Here is a 21,853-nt window from a genome sequence, read left to right as displayed (position 1 = left end):
CAACCATTAACCTACACTACCAAGTCCACACTAAACCAACCAAGGGTAGACTAGACTAAACCATGTCCCGAAGTGCCACGTCTACCCGTTTTTTGAACGCTTCCAGGGATGGTGACTCCACCACCTCTCTGGGCAGCCTGGTCCAATGCTTGAACTACCCTTTCTGTGAAGAAATTTTTCCTAATATCGAATCTATTTTTCCACATCCCCCTCATTTTGTGTGGTTCCCTGAACAGGCTTTATCCTTGAGAACTCCCGAAGAAAACAATGTTTAAAAGCTGTGGCTGCACGACCCAAAACAATTGCAAAGGCCTGGACAGGCTGAACCGATGGGCCGAGGCAACCTGTATGAGGTTCAACAAGGCCGAGTGCCGGGTCCTGCACTTCGGTCACAACAACCCCATGCAATGCTACAGGCTTGGGGAGGAGTGGCTGGAAAGCTGCCTGGCTGAAAAGGACCTGGGGGTGTTGGTAGACAGCCGGCTGAACATGAGCCAGCAGTGTGCCCAGGTGGCCAAGAAGGCCAAGAGCATCCTGGCTTGTATGAGGAATAGTGTGGCCAGCAGGAGCAGGGAGGTGATTGTCCCCCTGTACTTGGCACTGGTGAGACCGCACCTGGAATACTGTGTCCAGTTTTGGGCCCCTCACTACAAGACAGACATTGAGGTGCTGGAGCGTGTCCAGAGAAGGGCAACGAAGCTGGTGAAGGGTCTGGAGCACAGGTCTTATGAGGAGCGGCTGAGGGAACTGGGATTGTTTAGCCTGGAGAAGAGGAGGCTGAGGGGAGACCTTATCGCTCTCTACAGCTACCTGAAAGGAGGTTGTAGTGAGGTGGGTGTTGGTCTCTTCTCCCAAGTAGCTAGCGATAGGACGAGAGGAAATGGGCTCAAGCTGCGCCAGGGGAGGTTTAGGTTGGAAATTAGGAAAAATTTCTTGACAGAAAGGGTGGTCAAGCATTGGACCAGGCTGCCCAGAGAAGTGGTGGAGTCACCACCCCTGGAAGTGTTCAAAAAACGGGTAGATGTGGCACTTGGGGACATGGTTTAGTCTAGTCTACCCTTGATTGGTTTAGTGTGGACTTGGTAGTGTAGGTTAATGGTTGGACTGGATGATCTTAAAGGTCTTTTCCAACCTAAACGATTCTATGATTCTATGATTTCTACAAAATCAGGCTGACCCGAGCATATCCAATCCCTCAGCGTGGGCAACCACTGCAGAGATGTCCTCTACTCCCTCATCACCCCGGGCAGGCTTAGGAGGCCACTGGGCGCCTTTCAGAAAGGTGAATATTGCGCTCTTCTGGTCGGTACCCGTCACTGCAGCCCTCTGGTGGCGGGGGACGGCGCTCGGGGGGCACCGCCCCTAAGTGTCCCGCGTGGGTGCCGCCCCCGCGTCGGACCGCACGCCCCCGCCAGCGCCCGGGGGGTTCGAACCCGCGACCCTCAGCACGCCGCGATGGAGCCGGTAAGCCCCGCCCCCCCCGCGCTCGGCCCCGCCCCCTCTCCCTGTCGCTAACCCGCCCCCTGGCGCGTCCGTGCCGGCGCGCTCGTGCATGTCACTTCCGGCGCGGCGCGGGGCAGGCGCCGGAAGTTCCTCCATAGCTGTCCGCTGAGAGCTGTGGCGGTGGGAGTTCGCCGGCGCCATGGTGGAGGTGAGGTGCAGGGACGGGGAGGGGAGGGTGGTCGGCCCGCCCGCCGCTGAGCCCCTCGCGTCCTCCCTGCCTCGCCCTTGAGGCGCCCCGGGCGAGACTAGGGAGCGCTGCCGGGGCAGCGGGGCGGATTGGGCCTGTGAGGGGGGCGGGGGAAGGGGAAGCCGAAGCAGAAGCCGAAGCAGAAGCCGTGCGCGGGCCACCGAGCACCGCACCCCCAACTCTCACGTCCCCCTTGGTACGAAGGTGCCGCTGTGGGGATAGACCATGGCGGTCCCTTCGCCTTCCCTGCTCCTGGCCGTTCCGCCGCGGGGGACGGCGAGCTGCAGGCGGGAGGCGAGAGGGGTGTTTCTCGCCGGTCTGAGGGCTGCCGCCTCTGCCTCGCGGGGGCCGTGGGCTCTGTGGGTCTGGGGCAGGAATAAGCAGCAGGCGGCCGTTTTGCTTTGCCAGACTTATGCTGGGTTGCTGCTGGGGAGGTGACGGTGTGATGCCCAACCCCCGGTGACTTACTGGCTTTGTCAGCTAGGCAAGAAAACGGTAGCTTTTTTGTGAGGGCTTAGGAATAAAGCTGGGGAGAAGGCCACTGTTTTTATAGGCCGTGGAATAGTTACTGTGGGGTGAATATTGTGCACTTCTAAAAGCAAGTGTTCTTGTCAGGAGCATGGAAAAAGATGCAAAGACTGTTGCCCAACGTAATGCTGCTAGCTGTTTTACAGAGTGGTGTCTCGGTCAGAAAATATTTGTAAATGCTTCTTCCTTATTGGGGAGGCATTGCGTTATCTACTACTCATGTGGTGATTTCAACAGTTGCTATTGTTGAATTATAATTAGCTATTGTGAATCTAATTTCTTTCTCCGCTTGTATGAAATGCCTAACCCAATTCCAAATGCTGGGGTTTTTTCACTTAATACCTGGAGCTTGCAGGATCTCGCTGAGCCAGAGCAAAAAGACTGTGTAGGTGCTACTGAGTTAGGAGGGTAACAGCCATTGCATAACGAGTTGGTGAGTGGACACCTTCCAGGCTGGGAAAGCAGAACCTACAAAGAGCTTAACAGGGAAAGCACCTGTGTAATGAATCTTGGAGATGGGGCAGCTGAGTGATATCTGGTGCCAAAAGTTATTAATGTAGCTCCTAGTTTGTTGTCATTGTGTGACATGCAGCAGAAATACAGTTCTGCAGATGGTTTGGTTTTGTACCGAAGCAAGCAGGCTGAGACTTCTAATGATTTTTTTTTCTTTTTTTTTGGTCCATTGGGAGGAAAATATTAATAAAAAAGTTGTGCTGCTGGTAAACACATATTCTGTGTAAGTTAATAGCTTTTTAATGCTGCTTGTTAGTTCCTGAATGAGATTTTAAGTATGTCTTGATTTTTACTAACAAATGAAAATTATAAAAGGAAAACAAGTTTGGTCAGATTTGAACCTAAGTTCTGTATCAGTAAACTGTGCTGTGCTTATGTAAATGACACTGTGCACAGAAACTGATGATTGCTCTTGTTCTTTTTATGGTGGTAGTGAAATAAAATTTATAAGAATGTTTTCAGAATTCATTACTTTATTGCCTACCTATGAAAACAGAACTGGAAAGGATGAGGCAAAAAGCTTGCACGCTCATGGATTTGTCATGTAGATGCCAGTGTAGAAAGTTTGATCAAAGTTTTTGTTGGATTATCAAAGTCTTGGCAATTTCCAAGAAAGGGAGTGTTATTTTGAGTAAATGCTGAATTTAACCTGAATTAATAATCTGAATTAACGGATAAACTAATTTTTTTGGTTTTCAGGAAGAGCATTGTTTTCTGTGAACTAAATAGTGCTGTATCATCTGACAGTACTGAAGTCTGAAATTGCCACTCAGTTCAATTTATGTTTCCATTTTCAATTTTTTCATTTAGTTATGTCCAAATGTATTGAAATACTCCTTTCTTTATTTTAGGAAGTCCAAAAGCATTCTGTGCACACGCTTGTGTTCAGATCTTTGAAAAGAACCCATGATATGTTTGTAGCTGATAATGCCAAGCCTATCCCATTAGATGAAGAAAGGTAAGTACTGCAATCAGTGGATTACTGGTATGCCTCAAAGTTTTAAATTATGTTAGCGATAGCTCCATCCAAGTCAGAAGTTCAGATGTTTCTGTAGAGTTAACAGTGTAGTCATGAGGGAGGAAAAAATAATAGGATTGTAAAGTAAGTTGTATAAAACCTTCTCTAAAATATTTCAAAACTTACTAACAATTCAGAAATTGGGGTTTAATCGGTATTATGGTTTACTCTTCCAACAGTCACAAAGTAAAGATGGCAGTCAAGCTGCGTACAGAGTATGGCTCAGTGTTGCACATGCCTACTCTTAAAGAAAACTTGAGAGAGAAAGGAGGTCCAAACACCGGGGATCCTTATGGACACAAACAGTATTCTGGAAATCAAGGTTAGTTTGCTCTTAGTGGTATATTTGTCCTTTCTTTTGTGATGGTTTCACTGATGAAAAATCTGAAAAATGCAGTCCAATGTTAATCCATTGGAGATAAAGATGGAAATCAAAATACCATTTTTTAATTGGTGTTTTGCTTGCTAGGGTCCACAGGAGGTAAGTGATGCAGAACAAGGAAAAAGGTTGTTCTAACAGAGGAGTACTAGGATGCTGTGAATTTTTTACAGTAACTTATTAGTAAAACAAGTAATTTTTATGGTAACATTAGTGTGTGCTGTATTTAGGTGTTAGAAAAAGAAAGATCAATAATGTATTTCTCCTTTTTACAAGTTCACGATGGTCAATGACATGCTCTTTTGTTGTTTGTTTGGGTTTTTTTAATTTTGTTTCATAGAATTTTTTCTGACTTCCTTTAGCTGTGCAACTATTAAACCAGAAAACTCTTTATTTTAAATCTGGGGGTTTTTTTCAACCTATGTTTGTTTATATATAAAATCTGTATGAGGTAGGTAGATTCCATACAGAAACTTCTCTTCTAAAGAATGCTGAATGCCACTGTCTTTTAGTTGAGATTTTTTTTCAAGCTGCTTTATTTGGAGGTATTCCGAGAGTAAAAGAAGTTTAGAGATGATGATTATTTTTTTTTTAAGAAAAGAACCTTTTTCATTTCCAATACCACACACAGTTGACTGTCTTGACTAGCTTAGGTTTCAGACACCCATGCTATTTGTGTACTTGAATCCTTTTCCATAATACCTACTTCAAAAGGCATCTTTGGAAGTATGAAGAGTTTTCTCTTGAGAGAGTCCCTCTTGATAACAACTGGCATCACCATTTTAGAAAAGTTACTGTACTCTTGAGTTTTAGACATTTCTTATTTTCATTAATTTCATTTGTTCTGGATACCTCAGCTTTCTAAGTATAGTACTTCAGCAGGAGAAACCAGCAATCACTTCTGTGTACAACCTGCTGGTTTCCTATATTTCCTGTTTGACTGCATCATTTGCAGTGGAGTATAAAATGTAATCATTAATACAACATTTTGTTGCTCTTTAGGACAAGAACTTGAGTATTTGATAACTGGTACACATCCATATCCACCTGGTCCCGGTAAGTAAAATTCCATGAGTGTTTGCCTGGGATTTTTGCCTTCCTGAAAGAGCTAGGCATCCTCCATCCTAGCAGGAGCAGGCTTCCCCTTGCTGTGAATCCATAGCTGATAGTAGTGGGAGGTGCCATTGAAGTCTTTTTTAGTATTGATGCAGAGAGTTTTGAGGCTGATAGATATTCTGGGTTAGGAGGGGGATTTATGTGCAGATGCCGTGTCTTGTCCCTAAGCCTCAGTGGATATGAGCTTGCTGTGAGACGGTCATTCATTTCCATGAGATTTCGCATTCTGGGGTAACATGATCACAAAACTGTTCTAGGAATCCACTCTCTGATATCGTGGGCCCCTTTCTCTTGGAGAGCTTGCCAAGACCCACAGATCCCTGGTGCCTCCACTGTTGTGGCAGAGCTGCGCTTAGAATTTTGTTGTGAACAGGGAGGGGGAGTGTGTGTTCCAGCTAGAACAAAGTTGAATGAAAAGAGGGAATGTATCCTGCTTTTCATCACCAGAGCAGAAAGGTGTAGGTATCAACACCTTGCTCTGTGAAAGGGACATTAGGGTCTAATAATTTTAGGGTCGTTTGTTTTCGTCTGTACTTGGAAGGTTTATGTTTCTGTGTTGTTACATTGGCCATTGCTAATTGTTGCTGTTGTTGATAAGTCCTGCTCTCTCCTTGTAGCAGTTTAGTTTTAACTGTTGATCTGTTACTGTTAGTGCTTAAGTTTATTACAAGTATGGTGGGAAATGTGTTGTGACTTGATTTGTAAGTTAACAAATGTGAGTATTCAGTGGACCCTCAGCTGTTAAAAAACCCATGCATAGCTGACTAACTGTGGGGACAGGACTTGCTCCCGGAGGTTTCCTCAAGTTTGGTGTTCTTTTAATAGAGTCAGATATGTCATGGTTAAAAATTAGTTGTTGTTTCTTGTTTTAACCTGGGCATTGCACCCAAATATTGTCTTTGTTGTCAAATGCCAGAGCTTTGGTTAGGAAAAGAAATAGAGAAATGGGTGTGAAATAAACTCACCAGTGTGCACCAAAACTACACTTTGTAAAGAGTTTCTAAATTTTTTTTAAGAAGTGATCTGCTGTTGTTAGGATGAGGTTATAAATTCTAAGTTGTAGTCTGAAATTCTCACTTCAGTAGGACTAAACCTTTTGTAGTTCTGTCAACACTGCATGATGCCAATGACCCTGTAGGGGTGGCATAATAAAGTGCACTAAAGGACCTAAGTTAGCAAATACTTCTCAAGATCATGTTTATTTTTGTGATGTTTGTGTTTCCATAGTAGTTGAAGCTGGATAAAAAGATGGACACTGCTCCTAGTTAAGCTTTTTTGTTTCCAGTGACAGAATCATACTGTTTTCTGCTCTAGAAATTGTGTACCTATGTATGTAGTAGAATCAAGATGGGAAGCATTTGGGCCAAAATAAAAATTTCAGTAGATCTGACTCGCATGTGAAAAATAATGTCATTGAATGATGGGATTTAATATTACAGCGATGTGACAAGCCCTTGTTTGCAGGTGTAAGTGTATGTAAGTTTGTGTAGTATACTTTGCTGGATTTTCTTTTTAATAGAGTTGTCTTTGCTTTTGCTGTGTCATTTTTTTCAAGGTGTGGCTCTGACAGCAGATACTAAGGTTCAGAGGATGCCTAGTGAATCTGCGGCACAGTCCTTAGCCGTAGCACTTCCTGCTTCTCAGTCCAGGTACTGCTGTGTTACTTCATGAACACTTTTATAATCTATGGGAATTTCAAGGCAAAACACAGAAGTCGGCATAAGAGCTACTTTAAAAATTTTAGAAATTAGAATATTCAAAATACTCAAAGAAACTACTCTTAGTGTGGCCAGGCATCATTTTTCTGTACAGATTTTTTTTCTTGGATGTCCTGAGAGGCAATGGGCAGAAGTTGGAACACAGGAAATTCTGTTTAGATACAAGAGAAAAAAGTGGGGCTTTGTGTGTGGGTGTCTTTTACCTTGAGGTGGTCAGGCACTGGAACAGGTTGCCCGGAGAGGTTGTGGAGTCTCCATCCTTGAACGTGTACAACACTTAGCTGGATGCAGCCCTGTGTTTCCAATCCATCAACCATTTTCATTCAACCTAGGTTGGATGCAAATCGGACAGCTGCTGGCGTGGGTGATATTTACAGGCATGCTGGAATATCTGAGCGTTCGCAGCCTCCTGGGATGTCCGTGGTGAGTTTGTTGCACATCTAATGTGAAAAGTACATAGTGTTCACCAAATTGCTTCTAGATTCATTTGTGTGTTGTATGGAGATCTCCTGACTGACTAAATTTAGTCAGTGTTGAGATGCCAGAGTGAGAAAGCTTTAGGTTTTAGGCAAAGAGGTAAATTATGAAGTGTAAGAGTAACCTTCCTTTTAACTCACAGGCTATGGTGGAAGCTGGTGGAAACAAAAATTCTGCGCTAATGGCAAAGAAGGCTCCAACCATGCCCAAACCTCAGTGGCATCCACCTTGGAAACTGTACAGAGTAAGTTACAAATGTATGACATGAACATGCATATAAAAGTAAATGAGTATTTTATGTTCTGTGAAGACCTCAAAGCATAATTTTTGCTTCTTATTCACAAAAATGAAGTGGAGTGAAAAGTGGACACAACTAAGTTGTATATGTACACTCTCTCCTTAAATAACAAAGAGATTGGATTACAAACATTTTTCATTCTATTTAGCAAATTATTTTGTGAATATTATTAATTTTACCCTTTTGTTTACATAGGTTTAGCTGTAGTGTGATATATTCATTAAAGGATTTGGTTTTTCTTTTCTAGTCAAATTCTTTGGTAGAGGAACTCAAAGACAAAGTGCAAAATTTGAAACTACTTAACATGTTAAAGAAATACTCTAGCAATGTTAACATAATGAAATTGTCTCCAAAAACACTTAAAGGCAGTCAATGTCTAAGTCAGCCAGACTTCTTTTAATTACTATAAAAATGGGGAAAAAAGCTGAATACTTTAATCACAAATTATTTCTGCAGTTTAGATTGCTCGACTTCTAGTCTTGTTTTTGAATTAGTCTAATTTGCCTTTTTATTTTCTTAGGGAGTAATAATAGCCGTTCCCCCAAAATCTCATATCATCTTTAAACATTTTGGTGATGAGCATGGCAGGGTAGCTGCGTTGAAGGGAAAATCTCTAAGCATGTGTATTGGTTCAGATCTCTTTAACTTTTCAGGTGCATCTGTTTGAATGTGTACATACGTTTTTTGGGGTTTGTTTTTTTGGTTGTTTGTTTTTTTCTTAAGAGGCTGATTCTTACTATGAAATTTAAGCAATTTAATATTTTGTCTGAGAAAGGGGGAATATTGTTTTAGGAATGTCAAGCTTTCCTGATATTTAAAAATTTTATGCCGTAGTATCAGAATTGTGTTGTTTTAGCACTGTTCATCTAAATGTAGCACCATATGTAGGCATTTAGATCTTCAGAAGGGTCCTGAATGCTGTATTAGTCATAAATCTTAAGGCTAATCTTAAAAAGGAGTTTTTTGAAAAACATTTGAGCTCAGAGGAATACATCATAGAATCATAGAATGGTTTGGGTTGGAAAGGACCTAAAGATCATCTGGTTTCACCGCCTCTGCCATGGGCAGGAACACCTTCCACTAGACCAGGTTGCTCAAAGCCACATCCAACCTGGCCTTGAACACTTCCAGGGTTGGGGCATCCACAACTTCTCTGGGCAACCTGTTCCAGTGCTTCGCCACCCTCATAGTGAAGAATTTCTGCCTTATAGCTAATCTAAATCTACCCTCTTTCAGTTTAAGGCCATTACCCCTTGTCCCATCACTACATACCCTTGCAAAAAGTCCCTCTCCAGCTTTCTTGTAGCTGCCCTTCAATTACTGGAAGGCTGCTATAAGGTCTCCCTGAAGCCTTCTCTTCTCCAGGCTGAACAACCCCAACTCTCTCAGCCTGTCTTCATAGGAGAGGTGCTCCAGCCCTCGGACCATCTTTGTGGCCCTCCTCTGGACCCACTCCAACACATCCATGTCCTTCTTATGTTGGGGGCCCCAGAGCTGAACGCAGTACTCCAGGTGGGGTCTCGCCAGAGCAGAGTAGAAGGGGAGAATCACCTCCCTCGACCTGCTGGTTGCGCTTCTTTTGGATGCGGCCCAGGATACAGTTGGCTTTCTGGGCTGCAAGTGCATATTGCCAGGTCATGTTGAGTTTCTCATCAACCAACACCCCCAAGTCCTTCTTCTCAGGGCTGCTCTCAATCCGTTCTCCACCCAGCCTGTATTTGTGCTTGGGATTGTCCTCACCCATGTGCAGGACCTTGCACTTGGCCTTGTTGCGGTTCGCACGGGCCCACCTCCCGAGCCTGCCAAGGTCCTTCCAGATGGCATCCCTTCCCTCCAATGTGTTGACTGGATTTTCTAAATACAGCAGTATTAGAACATCCTCTACATAAAAATCAAGGCAAATGTAATTTTAAAAAAATGGCACCAAAAAACCCCATCAGAGACTTAAGGTAAACAAATGAAAAATGACTACTTGTTAGGGCATTTTCTTTTCAGAGAGAGAATGTAAATACAATTCAAGTCACTGTACTAGTTCTACATGTCAGCAGTTTTAGTGGAGGTTTGCTGTCAAAATCTTTGCTCAACAGGATAGAAGCTTGTTCAAACAACTCAGAAGTAGAAGCATGGTTGGAACACCAAATGTGGGTTTCATCTTATCTGTTGCTTAAGATCTATGTTTTAACTGGCCTTTCTAAGCTTGGTTTGAAGTTATTTGTGAAAGATAGGGGCTTAAAATAGGTCAGATAATTTATTTCTTATATTTCTGCCCTGTAAATGCCCATTTCCATTTCTAGACTATGAAGAAATCTAGACAGCTGTCTCAAATGTATGTGGCTGTGGCCTTATCTAGTCAGAAGAATCCACTTTAGCTTTCTAAAGTATTTCTGCCTAAGAACTTTTGGTGTGTTCTAGGTTTTCTTTAAATGAGCTGTATGACAGTACATGAAGTATGACGTCCAGTGAAAACAACTATGGGTTTTGATTTCAGCTGTCTGACTTCAGAGAAATTAAACAGAAAGGCTGCTGTAAGCAAGCCATGTATTGGTAGAGCTTTTCTTGTGAGATCCATCTCCAGTATTTTGTTACCAGAAAGTTTCCAACATACTTATATTACCCCTTATTTGGGAAAAAGGAAGTGGTGGTGTGCTTTAAGAGGTAGCTATTATATGGCAATGTGATTGAATAGCCAAGATTTTATATCATTGTTCTTTCACTATTATTGTATAAGCACTATACAGCAGCATAAGGAACTTGTGCTTAAATACAGTCGTTCTCTGCAAAGCCTCAAGTGTTGACCCACAGTGTTACGGGCTCTCAAAGGATTTTAGAAAGCTCCTTATAGGAGCAGGGTCTTTCTGTACTGCAAGTTCCCCAAGTCTAGTGTATGACGTGGCTTTTCAGTAGTCTCTTCATTTAACTAAAGTAGAAATCAAGCTCTCTTCAGATCTAATTTCACATTTGACCTTTTTGGGGAGCATGTGTTTCTTGGTGAATATTAACACATTCCAGTGTTGGAGAATGAATATTATATTGACAGATATATGTGTATTATTTCTGATTTAGAAAAATTTTTGTTTTTTCTAAAGGTCATCAGTGGTCACCTAGGGTGGGTGAGATGTATTGCAGTAGAACCAGGAAATCAGTGGTTTGTTACTGGCTCTGCTGACAGAACTATAAAGGTAAGAGATTGGAAGAAATCACTGACAAAGATTGGGGGGGTGGGTTTTTTGTTGTCTTGTTTCCAAGGGCTGAAGACTTTTAAAAATAATTTCTTGGTTACTGCTTGCAGAATAATGAACTGCAGGACACTTCTATTATCTAGTCACAAAGGATTTGTGGAGTATTACTGCTTGAGACTTCATTTATTACATGGTAGTATCTGGAGAGCAAATGTTTATGTTGTTGTAATTTTTAACTTAAAATGCAGCAGGATCAATTATATCTGGGCTGTTTACCAAGACTATCACCTTGTAGCTTTTACCTGTCTACCTCAAAATACCTATTTTGATGCAGATCTGGGACCTTGCTAGTGGCAAACTGAAATTGTCTCTGACGGGACACATCAGTACTGTACGAGGGGTGATAGTAAGTGCAAGAAGTCCATACCTCTTTTCTTGTGGAGAAGACAAACAAGTGAAATGCTGGGATCTTGAATACAATAAGGTAAGCTGTAGTTTCTTAAATTGGAATTAATTGGTGGTGGCAAATATAAAAATCAAAGCATTTAAAATATTCTTTCAAATATCCAATTAAAGTGTGTTTACGTTTTTTTTTATTCGTCTAGGTTATCAGACATTACCATGGTCATCTAAGTGCTGTCTATGGCTTAGACTTGCATCCAACAATAGATGTACTGGTAACATGTAGCAGAGATTCAACAGCACGAGTAAGTATAGCATTGTTACGTTTTAACATCTTGATATGTCAGTGTGTTCAACATTTTCCATTTGTAAAAGTGAATACTTGCCAAAAAGTTAACATAGAATGAATCAAGATGAAAACACTAAGGTGATTTATGTTAGCTTTGTCTTCCACTGTCGATAAAACTGAACCCTGAATATAAAAAAACCTGCTGTGTCACTTCAAGAGAATGTTTTATTTCTTAATTTAGTAGGTAGACTTCATAGCGCATATATAGGATCACTTAGTATTTAGAAGATGGTATGGTTTTATGGTGACGTTGTTATTTGTATGTCTAGAAATTCAGTGGCAGGCTCCCTGCTCCCCTTGAAATTTGCCAGCTGAGGCAGTTGTGTGATGAATTGTTGGGTGAAAAATACAACCTAAATACCATTGTTTAATCTAGACCTATGGCAAGGAATTCATGTAATCAATGACAGTGCCTAAAATACATTGAATATGTACCTGTTATTGACCTCTGTGACTTATTTATTGTGAATTCACAGATTTGGGATGTGAGGACGAAAGCCAGTGTGCACACACTATCAGGACACACAAATGCAGTAGCAACAGTGAAGTGCCAAGCTGCAGAACCGCAAATTATTACAGGTATAGTGGGCATGGTTTCACAAGCAACATGACTGAAAAAACTAATTATCAATGTATTTGTTCAGTAACTATGTGAGGTTCATAATATTATCTTTGTTAATTTACTCAGTTTCTTTTATTAGTTTTCTGTTGAAAATGGGCCGTTCAATGGTTATTTCATACTATTAATGGTATGTTTAAGCAAATACAGCTATGCATTGTTTGAATGTTTTTCTGTGCTTCCTTTGTTTCTGGTGTTCAGATTTTTTGTTGTAGTATGTATTGAGACTTGCATTTTCTGTGATTTTTCAGATCTCCCCAATTGAGTTAAGAAGTGTCCAGTACCATGGTTAAATGTAAAGTTCATCTCTCCCATTATGTCAAAATCTAGCTTTGCTGTGTGACTACTTAGTTCTTGAATTTCAAACTGTGTAAAAAGACTATTACAAACCAGCATCCTTCTTGTCTGAGGTGGCATTAGTATCATATTTTTGTAACAAGCATAATATTTTTGTCTCTTCACATACAAAGTTTTGTCTGCCTTATCAGAATAATAATGATAGAATCAATATGATGGTTTCTACTATTTTTTTATTTTCCTCTCATTGTAGGCAGTCATGATACTACCATACGCCTCTGGGATTTAGTGGCAGGAAAAACTCGTGTTACTCTAACTAATCACAAGAAATCTGTAAGAGCAGTGGTGCTACATCCAAGACAGTAAGTTTTCCTCATTCTTTTAAACTTTCACAGTTTATAACATGGGGTGGTGATGGAAAGCCAGTGTGAGTGATGATTTAGAATGGTAGGGCATAACATTGTGTAAAACTAATGAGCTTAGAATGCTGTAAAAATGTATGTATCAGTTCTCATACCTTCACTACACAGTGCTATCAAAGTATTGGCACTGGTGTACATTAGCAATCCTGAGCATGTCTTATACCCCATGGAATTTATGTATGTGCCTTTGCAGTCCTTGAGAAATCAGTGACACCAGGTTTTGTAAGGCTAATAATAAATATGTAACTGAATGATTGTTAGCAGAAAGTGAAGTAGCTTTGTAAAAGGGTACACATGTGAATAATGCTAAAGGAGACAGTGATTACTACAAAGGTTTTTTTAATATGTGCTTCACTGCACAAGACATTTCAGTCTAACTGGCCTTAAAAAGAAACTTCTTGTGAGTATTTAATCTTTGAAGGTGGATGTTGTTAGAAGTGCTCTGAATTTAGATACTGTGTTTTGATGCATCAACAGTTGGCTGTTTAGAAAAATCCACATTAAAACAATGGAGAAAAGGAAATCACATAGAACTGCAGTACTTCTGCAACTTCAATATTTTGAAACAAAATTCTGTCAGAAATTCAGAATCTTTGATGTGTATCAATTCTGATCTAGTCTGTGTGTCTGAAAAACTATAAAAATCTCATGCTAAGCCTGTTAGCTGTAGCAGAGAAAAACCCTAGTTTTAGTTATTTGCTGCAAAAAAAACCTCTAGTTTCAGATTCATCAATCATACATCTTTGGAAAAAAAAAAAAACCTGAAGTGTTTTTATCAAGCAGTAGCAAATGTCAGCCTAGTATTTTTATATTTCAGTATTTCTGGTTTTTTAATACACCAGTATTTTTTCCTAATAGTCTGTTTTGTTATTGAAGAATCTATTAAATAGACTGCAGATTGCTTAGATGTTGTGGCAACTGAAGATATTCCTACAAGCTTTTGTATGTGCTACCGAAATGACCTTGTGACTGCTTGCACATGTTAAAATGAGGGAGTTGGTTATTTTAGGGTAACTCAGTAAAATAAATTATCTTTCGTAGTTCACTTTTTTGTAGTGCTTTATTCTTGGTTGTGTAGTTTTGGAAGACTAGCCAATACTGGGTTTTTTGTTCTGTGTTTTCTTTCCCTGATACCTTTGCTGATGATGCCCTTATACCTGAAAATTTGCCAGAATAACAACTGACAAGAACTTAACGTGCATTTTTCATGTTTGTTTGCATATTAACATTCTATATGGCATAGGATTTATAAAGTTTAGGTAGTCTATGGAAAGGGAAGGAAGCAGTAGAAATAGGTAATTCATGACTTCATAAAATTGCTTCATTTTATGTGGAGTGAAAACGTCAGAACAGCAGTTTTAGTGTTAAGTAAATTTACAACTAGCATTTAACAGTAGTTTCAATGAAGGATGTTTGCTATCCCTATGGCTTTTTTGAATTTTAATATACTGTGCTTATTTTCTTTCAGTTACACATTTGCATCTGGTTCTCCAGATAATATTAAACAGTGGAAATTCCCAGATGGAAACTTCATTCAGAACCTCTCTGGTCACAATGCTATTATCAATACACTGGCTGTAAATTCTGATGGCGTTCTGGTCTCTGGAGGTAAAAATGAGAAATACATGTTCATGTTTCCCCTCTCTGCTCCCCCATGTATGTATGGTTGGAGCTCCTTATACAAAGATGCTTGCTGAGCTCTCCTTTATCTGGGCCTATGAGCCTGCTACAGCATACAACTTCATTTTGTAGTGAATAGGGCCACTTTTATTTTCTTGGATGTTACTGAGCTGCAGACACAAAAATGTATTTGAAAGGACTTTAATCTGCAGCAGGGAAGATGTTTCCTCTTCTCAGTTGACTGCCGCTGCAAGGCTCCAGAGTCCATCCTCTGTGATCTCCTGAGCCTGAATCATTAGTGCCCCCTTGGGAGTGGTGTGGAAATTGGAAGCTGCCTGGGAGACATCTGGTTCTTTGTTGGCTGCTCTCTGTTAGTAACACGTTGATGCAGTGAGAATGGATAGAGTATATAGAAACATCTTGCTAAAGCTTGCTGTACCATTTAAATGTGAACTCTTCCCTGTTTTTTTATGCAGCACAAATGCATTGGTTCTGTTGTCTCAAAGTTTCTTGCACGCATTTTCTGATGTTATATTTGTATTGTTTAAAAGACTGATATCTAATCTCCAAATTTTATTTGACTGTGTGAATCAAAGCCATGTTTACTGAGCAATATTATATGTTCAAGCATGCTGAAATTAAGAAAGTAGCCACTTGGCTCCAGTGCCTATGCGGAGGATTTTGTGTCTATTGTGACACATCGATTTAATTCTTTCACTCAAATGCTTCAAGAATTTAATAATAATCTGATACATTAGAGTATGGTTAGTGGTCTGTGAGCCCCCAAAGTCTTGGAACTACTAGTTTGTATTCATGTATCTGTGTTGTAGGGGTAGGAGGAGAATCCTGAATGCTTACTGTATCTGATTATGAATAATTTCGTGTAAGAATATTTATCTCGTATTGCAGGTAGCATTTTTCTATATATTAGTTACCCAAGCACTGTAATAAAAATATTTTGGTGGAAGTATGTGTTACTAAAACCATAATCTGTGATGTTTCTGAGAGTTTTATGTTTATACAAGACAAAGTACATATGTAGACCTTTTTTAGTGACAAGTGTTTTTGAAAGTAGCTTCTAGAAATCCCAGCTGAAGTCAGATCTTTTCATTAAGGCATTGTGTCTACATAGTAGGGAGATGGTAACTGTGTTTTTAATGTAGATGCTGTTATAAGCAGGAAATGAGTAAATAGTGTGGAAAAAGGAAGTGCTAATTTTGCAGCTTGAGAGCTGAGCTCTAGAGAAACAGTCTAAGATTGCATGGGAAAACAGAGTTAAAGCAGGAGGTTAAATCCAAATCTTTGAGGTTCTAGACCAGTTGCTTAATCACAAGATTGTCCTGAGAGAACACTAGCAATCAGAGGAAAGTGAATTAAGAAGCTAGATTGTATTGCTCCATGTAACTTGCACAGCCTGATTTTTCACCTCTTGGTTTTGCTTGTCTAATCTTTCGGGTAGTTGTAAACAAGGATCATAGAGTCATAGAATCACTTAGGTTGGAAAAGACTTTTAAGATCATCCAGTCCAACCATTAACTTAACACTACCAAGTCCACTACTAAACCAGTTAAGGGTAGAGTAGCAATTTCGTGTTTACTGGCTTGGTAGCTGGATTATTTTTAATGAAAGTAAAAACTAGGAATCATTAAGATTGGAAAGGACCTCTAAGATCATCAGTCCAGCCATCAACCCAACACCACCATGCCCACTAAACCATGTCCCAGAGTGCCACGTCGACCCGTTTTTTGAACACTTCCAGGGATGGTGACTCCACCATCTCTCTGGGCAGCCTGTTCCAGTGCTTGACTGCCCTTTCCGTAAAGAAATTTTTCTTTCTTAATATCCAATCTAAACCTCCCCTGGTGCAGCTTGAGCCCATTTCCTCTTGTCCTATCGCTAGCTACTTGGGAGAAGAGACCAACACCCACCTCACTACAACCTCCTTTCAGGTAGTTGTAGAGCGCGATAAGGATGGGACTTAATTTACAGCATCACACATGACAAGACAGTTTAAGATTGGTTCTGTGAGTTTGCAGAAACAAATACTTATGAAAAACGCTTCTGTGTTTGTAACCAGAGCATTACAAAAAAAAAAAAGAAAGTAACAGTTAAGTTACACCTTGGAACACTCAAATGCATTTGGTCCCAGTATTTGGTCCCAGTATTTGGTCCTATATGCCTTGTAGGCTAGTGATGTGGCGTAAGTTGGAAATGTGCTAAGGAGAAGTTGGAAGATAGTTAATTATACTATCAGCTTACCTTGGTTATGTTTTCAAGCATGTATATAAAGGGGGTCCTTGATCTTAAAATTTGGATAAAGCTCTATTTGACAACGGGCACGTTCATAGTGAGTGCAAGAACTTGACAAAATACTGGACTGGGCTCATATTTCATTCTTTATTATTTTGAAGACACTTCTAGAAGGCCTTTGTAGGACTTTTCTGTGTTAGTAGTAGTTGAGGCTTTAGAAAAACTTGTTTCTCCTCCACATAAAAAACCCTATCATTTTAGTAATATTTGACTAGTTGACTTTTTTAAAAATTGAAATTTTAATATTGATTCCCCCCCTTTACATTCTCATGCTATCTACAGCAACTTCAAAGAAGTTGATGCTGAATTAAAATAAGTTGAGGTTACCTTAGAGTATTTTACTGTAGAAACACCCTTCTTGAAACACCTGGATTTCTTGTCTAGCTGGCAGCTGTGGAGAAATTCTTAATAGATCTGTTTTGGCTAGGTAATGCTTTGGGAGTGGGTTGGTTTTTGTAACTGAAAAATTGCTTTGAGAGCATCCTTCTAAATACAGAGTTCAGATGGCTGTGAACACCCTGTAGTTGATGCCAGTAGCAGTAATAGTGGCAGTGGTTTAAACTGTATTTGAAATAGAACCTCTGCAAACATTAAGCCTATGTCCCATGACAAACTCCTTAATGTCTGTAATCTGTTCGACAGGATGATGCCTCTTTGATCAACTTTAGTAGAGCTACTGAGCAGGGGGCTTGATATTCAGAATGCTAGACCTTACTGTGCTTCCAAAGCAATGTGCTGCAATGGCCTTGTGATGTAGCGTATCATTTCTCTGGGTTACCTGATGTAAAACTGGATGAGATTCTGAGGGAGCTTCCATCAGCCTTTCTTAACTAAGAAGGAAGCCAGTAGAAAATGGGAAGCCTTGTAGGATGTACTGAGCTATTCTACATGAATGTTATAGCTGATGTATTCCTGATGTGTTAATTAGTTGTTCATGATACTGTGTTTAGAAAACCGATAGAAATTAACTGGTTAAAATACTAAGTATGTTTGTTTGTTTTAGCTGATAATGGTACTATGCATCTTTGGGACTGGAGAACTGGATACAATTTCCAGAGAGTACATGCAGCTGTACAGCCAGGCTCTTTGGACAGTGAATCAGGAATATTTGCTTGTGTTTTTGACCAGTCGGAAAGCAGATTGCTAACTGCTGAAGCTGATAAAACCATAAAAGTATACAAAGAAGATGATACTGCGGTATGTCAAAGTGCCTTTTTAATGTATTTTCATGAAATCAAAAAATTTCTAACAAATGTTACACATATCAATAAGGGACACACACAGACTTGTGTAATCCATTTTATCGATGTTTGAAAGCAATGTGTATGTAATAATGTTAAGAGGACAGCAGCTAGTTTCTGCACTCCTAATTTCTTATTAACTGCCATAGTACAAATAAGTGTGAGGTCTGTCAACTCTTCTGCAAAAGTCCTTTGTGATAAAGTTTGGAGAAATCATAATACAATAATGTACATTGTGTTTTGAAGCCATTAGGGGACTGTGTGTGGTTGTATTAATTAAAACACGGGAATTAGTGAAAACATTACATTTTAAAGATTTATTGTACTTCTGTATATGATGGAGGTTAGTTTTTAGAATTCAGAGTAAATAGCTTATTTTCAAACTGTTGTTCTCAAATCTGAATCCATTTACTAATGGAAAAGACAATAATTATTGTATAGTTTATCAAAGTTTTCTTCAATATAAAGAATACAAGGATTTTTATTAAACCTTGGAGTTTTTTGATTAATTAGACTTGAAGCAACTCTTACCTATAAAGGAATAAGGAATGTTTTATCCATTTTGCAATTGGGCAAACTGTAGACTCTGTGCATCTGCCAGTATGGATGTAGATATCGCTGGAAGGGCTGTCTCTGGGATTTCTGTTCCTGTGCTTTGATCACTACAATGTTGTTTCTGAAATGCCATTGGCAACCTGACTTTTGTCCTTGTTGGGGGGAAAAAAAAAAAACAACCCTCCAAAAAAACCAGAACAAGGCTTGTCATGTACTTGAGACAGTGGGATGATATAAATTTCATATGGGCAAATTAATTACATAGTAGATAGGTAATTATAATGTTACATATGAAATAGAGTATATATACTATGAAACTAAACCCTAATTACAGGTTAAAAATAATCCTTATGAGACTTTTCTTTCTTCTGTTTAGACTGAAGAAACTCATCCTGTCAGCTGGAAACCGGAAATTATCAAGAGAAAGCGATTTTAGTGCGGCAACATACTTATGCTGTGATTTTTGTTTTGGCTTTCCTGAGAGCATTCAGTCACATTTTGTTCTGCCTAGAACAGCAGAGCAGGAAGTCAGCTAAGTCATTGCGATTTCAACATATTTTATAATAAATTTTATTTCTCTTTCCTTTTGTCTTTTTTCTTGTGTGATCCCAGCAAACCAGTTGCAGCTGTTAACTTTCTCTTTGTGGAGCACGTATAGTTCATGAAAAGGATAGATGTGCAGGTGGTTACTTTTTTTTATATGAATCTATTGAGTGTAAGTCTAAAAATATTTTGATGAGCTAGGTTTTCTGAAAGACCCTTGCTTGTCTTTGAAAGTTAATTGCAAATTTATGCATAGAAGCGATCTACTGGAAATTTCTTGAGTGACACTTAGATTTTTAGACCAGTATTGTTTACTGTACATATGCTAAGTATATACTGTAATGGAACAGGATATATACTAAATTACAGAGTATAGAGTAATCAAGAAAGAAGCAGGACAATATAATAATAATGTAGTTTGCTTTATAAACACAGCCACTGAGCATTGCCAGTGCTGTGTTATTGAATGAAATAGATCTTCAAAGTGTTTCTTTCCCTAGGAAAGCTTTCATATACAACTACTCATCTTCACTCATTTCATTTCAGAGTGGACCTTCTGTAGGAAGGACCACTGCAAATCATATTGTTGACAGACATTACAGGGTTAGGACCAGTTGACTTTCTTTGTAAATCACCCGTTTGTTTTTTTTCCAGTTATCCAAATCATATATGACATCAGAGTACAGTGAACGTTTAAAACTGAGCTTTAAGAGGAAAAGCTCTTAAGTCATTCCAGCCTTAATTTTACATGTTGCTGTGTCCCTGTGATCTTATGAAGGAATTTAAAATAAATGAAAAAAAATTACTGAAAGATAATTTCTACTCCTGAAGGGACAAATCTTCCATTGTGTTTACAAGCAGTCACATAACAAGCAGTAAACATGTAAGCCTCCTTGCTATGGCTTGTCTGTGATGTCTGTGCTGCTCTAAAGCACTTTCCCTTTACAGGGGAGAAAAGTGTTAAGTCATCAAGCCATTCGGTTGTTGGCAACTTTGCTAGCGGTGTTAATAGCTGCAGTGGCAAGTGTCATGCTGGGTAGATGCTGAGAATTGTTCTGTGGCCACAGCATTGGTAGTAAGCAGTTCACAATAATTATTTCTATTCTCTGCCAGTCTGACTTCTTTCAAGTCTGGGATTTATGTTAGAGAAATGACAGTTACTTGCAATGTAACTTACAAAAAGCTAGTAAAACTAAGTGGTGTTTATATTGTGAGAATTTTTGTCTTTTATGATGCACAGGAGGTCTTGTATTTATAATTTGAATGTTTGACAATGTTGTTTTAAGGCAGTCTGTGCTGCATAAATAACTGAATTTTGGTTGACAGCTGTTGTCTGAAGCATCTTCACAAAGAAGGGAGGGGAAGTATTTGGTATTTACAAGCTGGATTAAACATTTTTTATTGGAATGATAATTTGAATTTTTCTAGATCTTTATAACAGCTGTTTTCATTTTAACTAATATAACAGGGAAAAATACAGGTTATGGCCTACGTGTATTTTATACTGCTGCTAATGCTTCATTCCAGTAATCAGTGAGCATTGGTGTTACACAGAATTCTTTTGCTCACAGTGAAATCTTCTGTAGGAAACCAGAGTGGAGAGGAATAACTTACTTGAAAAGGGGGTGGTTTTTTTGTTGTGGTTTGTTTTCTTGGGTTTTTGGTTTTTTATTGTGGGGGGTTGGTTTGTTGTTTTGTTTTTTTTTTTAAGAAGTGTCTATTTCTTTTGATAATTTGGAACCAGGAAGGGGAAATTAGAGATTTTGGCTCACAGTTCTAGCACATCATCTCTGTACTGGCACTTTCCTTTAAAAACTTCATTTATTCCACTGTTTATTGCTTTGAAGAGAGATTAGAAAGTCTCCTGTAGAACCTGTGTTTCTTCTCTGGACTTCTGCAGGAACCTGCTAGCATGGGGCAGTGGTTGCCAGGGCATTCTTTTTGTGCCCTGGCTAAAGATTTTGTTTGTAAATTAAAGGCTAGGCACTACTACTTGGAATAATACTTCTCCTTTTCGGCTCTATAATATGCTGTCCCAGTTCTAAGTGATGTTTTTTTTTTAAATTGTGTTCTTTAACATTTTATTTGCATGTTCATTTCCTTCCCAGCAGTTTTTTCTTCCACTTGATAGTAATGTGAATATCATCACACATACTTCTGTAAGTATTATTTATGACACATTGAGACTATCAGATTTCATTTAAGTGCTTCTCTAGTGCAAAGCAAGCCTAGATAGTGAGTTGTGATACACATATATCTGATTGTGTAGGACATAGTGACGCTAGGTTTGTCCACTTAAGTCATAAGATAAAGCAAAAGAGGAGGATCTGGTCCATTCGATGTATTTTCCGTGCTTCTGGAAAGCGTTACACTGCTATGACAATTAAAGTAATGTTGAACTGGAGTGTAATCTCGGAAAATAATTATTGTCACTTATTTCATAAAATTTGATGTGGTCTCCTGTATATGATCAAATCGTACACGTTTCTACCACAAACTTTGGGTTTTGTTTTATATTGTATATAATTGCAGGGAAGTAAGAAAATGTTTTTTGATTGTAACATAATTAAAAAAAGTGT

General features: G+C 39.4%; 1 protein-coding gene across 2 annotated transcripts; it reads left to right on the top strand.

Moving 5' to 3' along the window:
• Positions 1-1,589: 1,589 nt before the first annotated feature.
• Positions 1,590-20,947, top strand: PLRG1 (pleiotropic regulator 1). 2 transcript variants are annotated; one of them, XM_075709058.1, is made up of 15 exons: positions 1,590-1,651; positions 3,583-3,689; positions 3,929-4,071; positions 5,131-5,157; positions 6,800-6,893; positions 7,295-7,385; positions 7,582-7,683; positions 10,824-10,916; positions 11,251-11,400; positions 11,522-11,623; positions 12,144-12,246; positions 12,837-12,945; positions 14,474-14,613; positions 17,939-18,132; positions 19,108-20,947. In XM_075709058.1, exons 1-15 carry the CDS (start codon positions 1,643-1,645, stop codon positions 19,165-19,167), a joined length of 1,524 nt encoding a protein of 507 aa, XP_075565173.1. In that variant the 5' UTR covers positions 1,590-1,642; the 3' UTR covers positions 19,168-20,947. The 2 variants fall into 2 exon arrangements, with proteins under 2 accessions (XP_075565173.1, XP_075565171.1); XM_075709056.1 differs by having other exon boundaries at positions 5,131-5,184.
• Positions 20,948-21,853: the final 906 nt, after the last annotated feature.

Source organism: Pelecanus crispus, chromosome 4, assembly GCF_030463565.1.
Source record: "Pelecanus crispus isolate bPelCri1 chromosome 4, bPelCri1.pri, whole genome shotgun sequence".
NCBI classification, from domain to species: Eukaryota; Metazoa; Chordata; class Aves; order Pelecaniformes; family Pelecanidae; genus Pelecanus; species Pelecanus crispus.
This window is presented reverse-complemented; position numbering and strand designations above follow the sequence as displayed.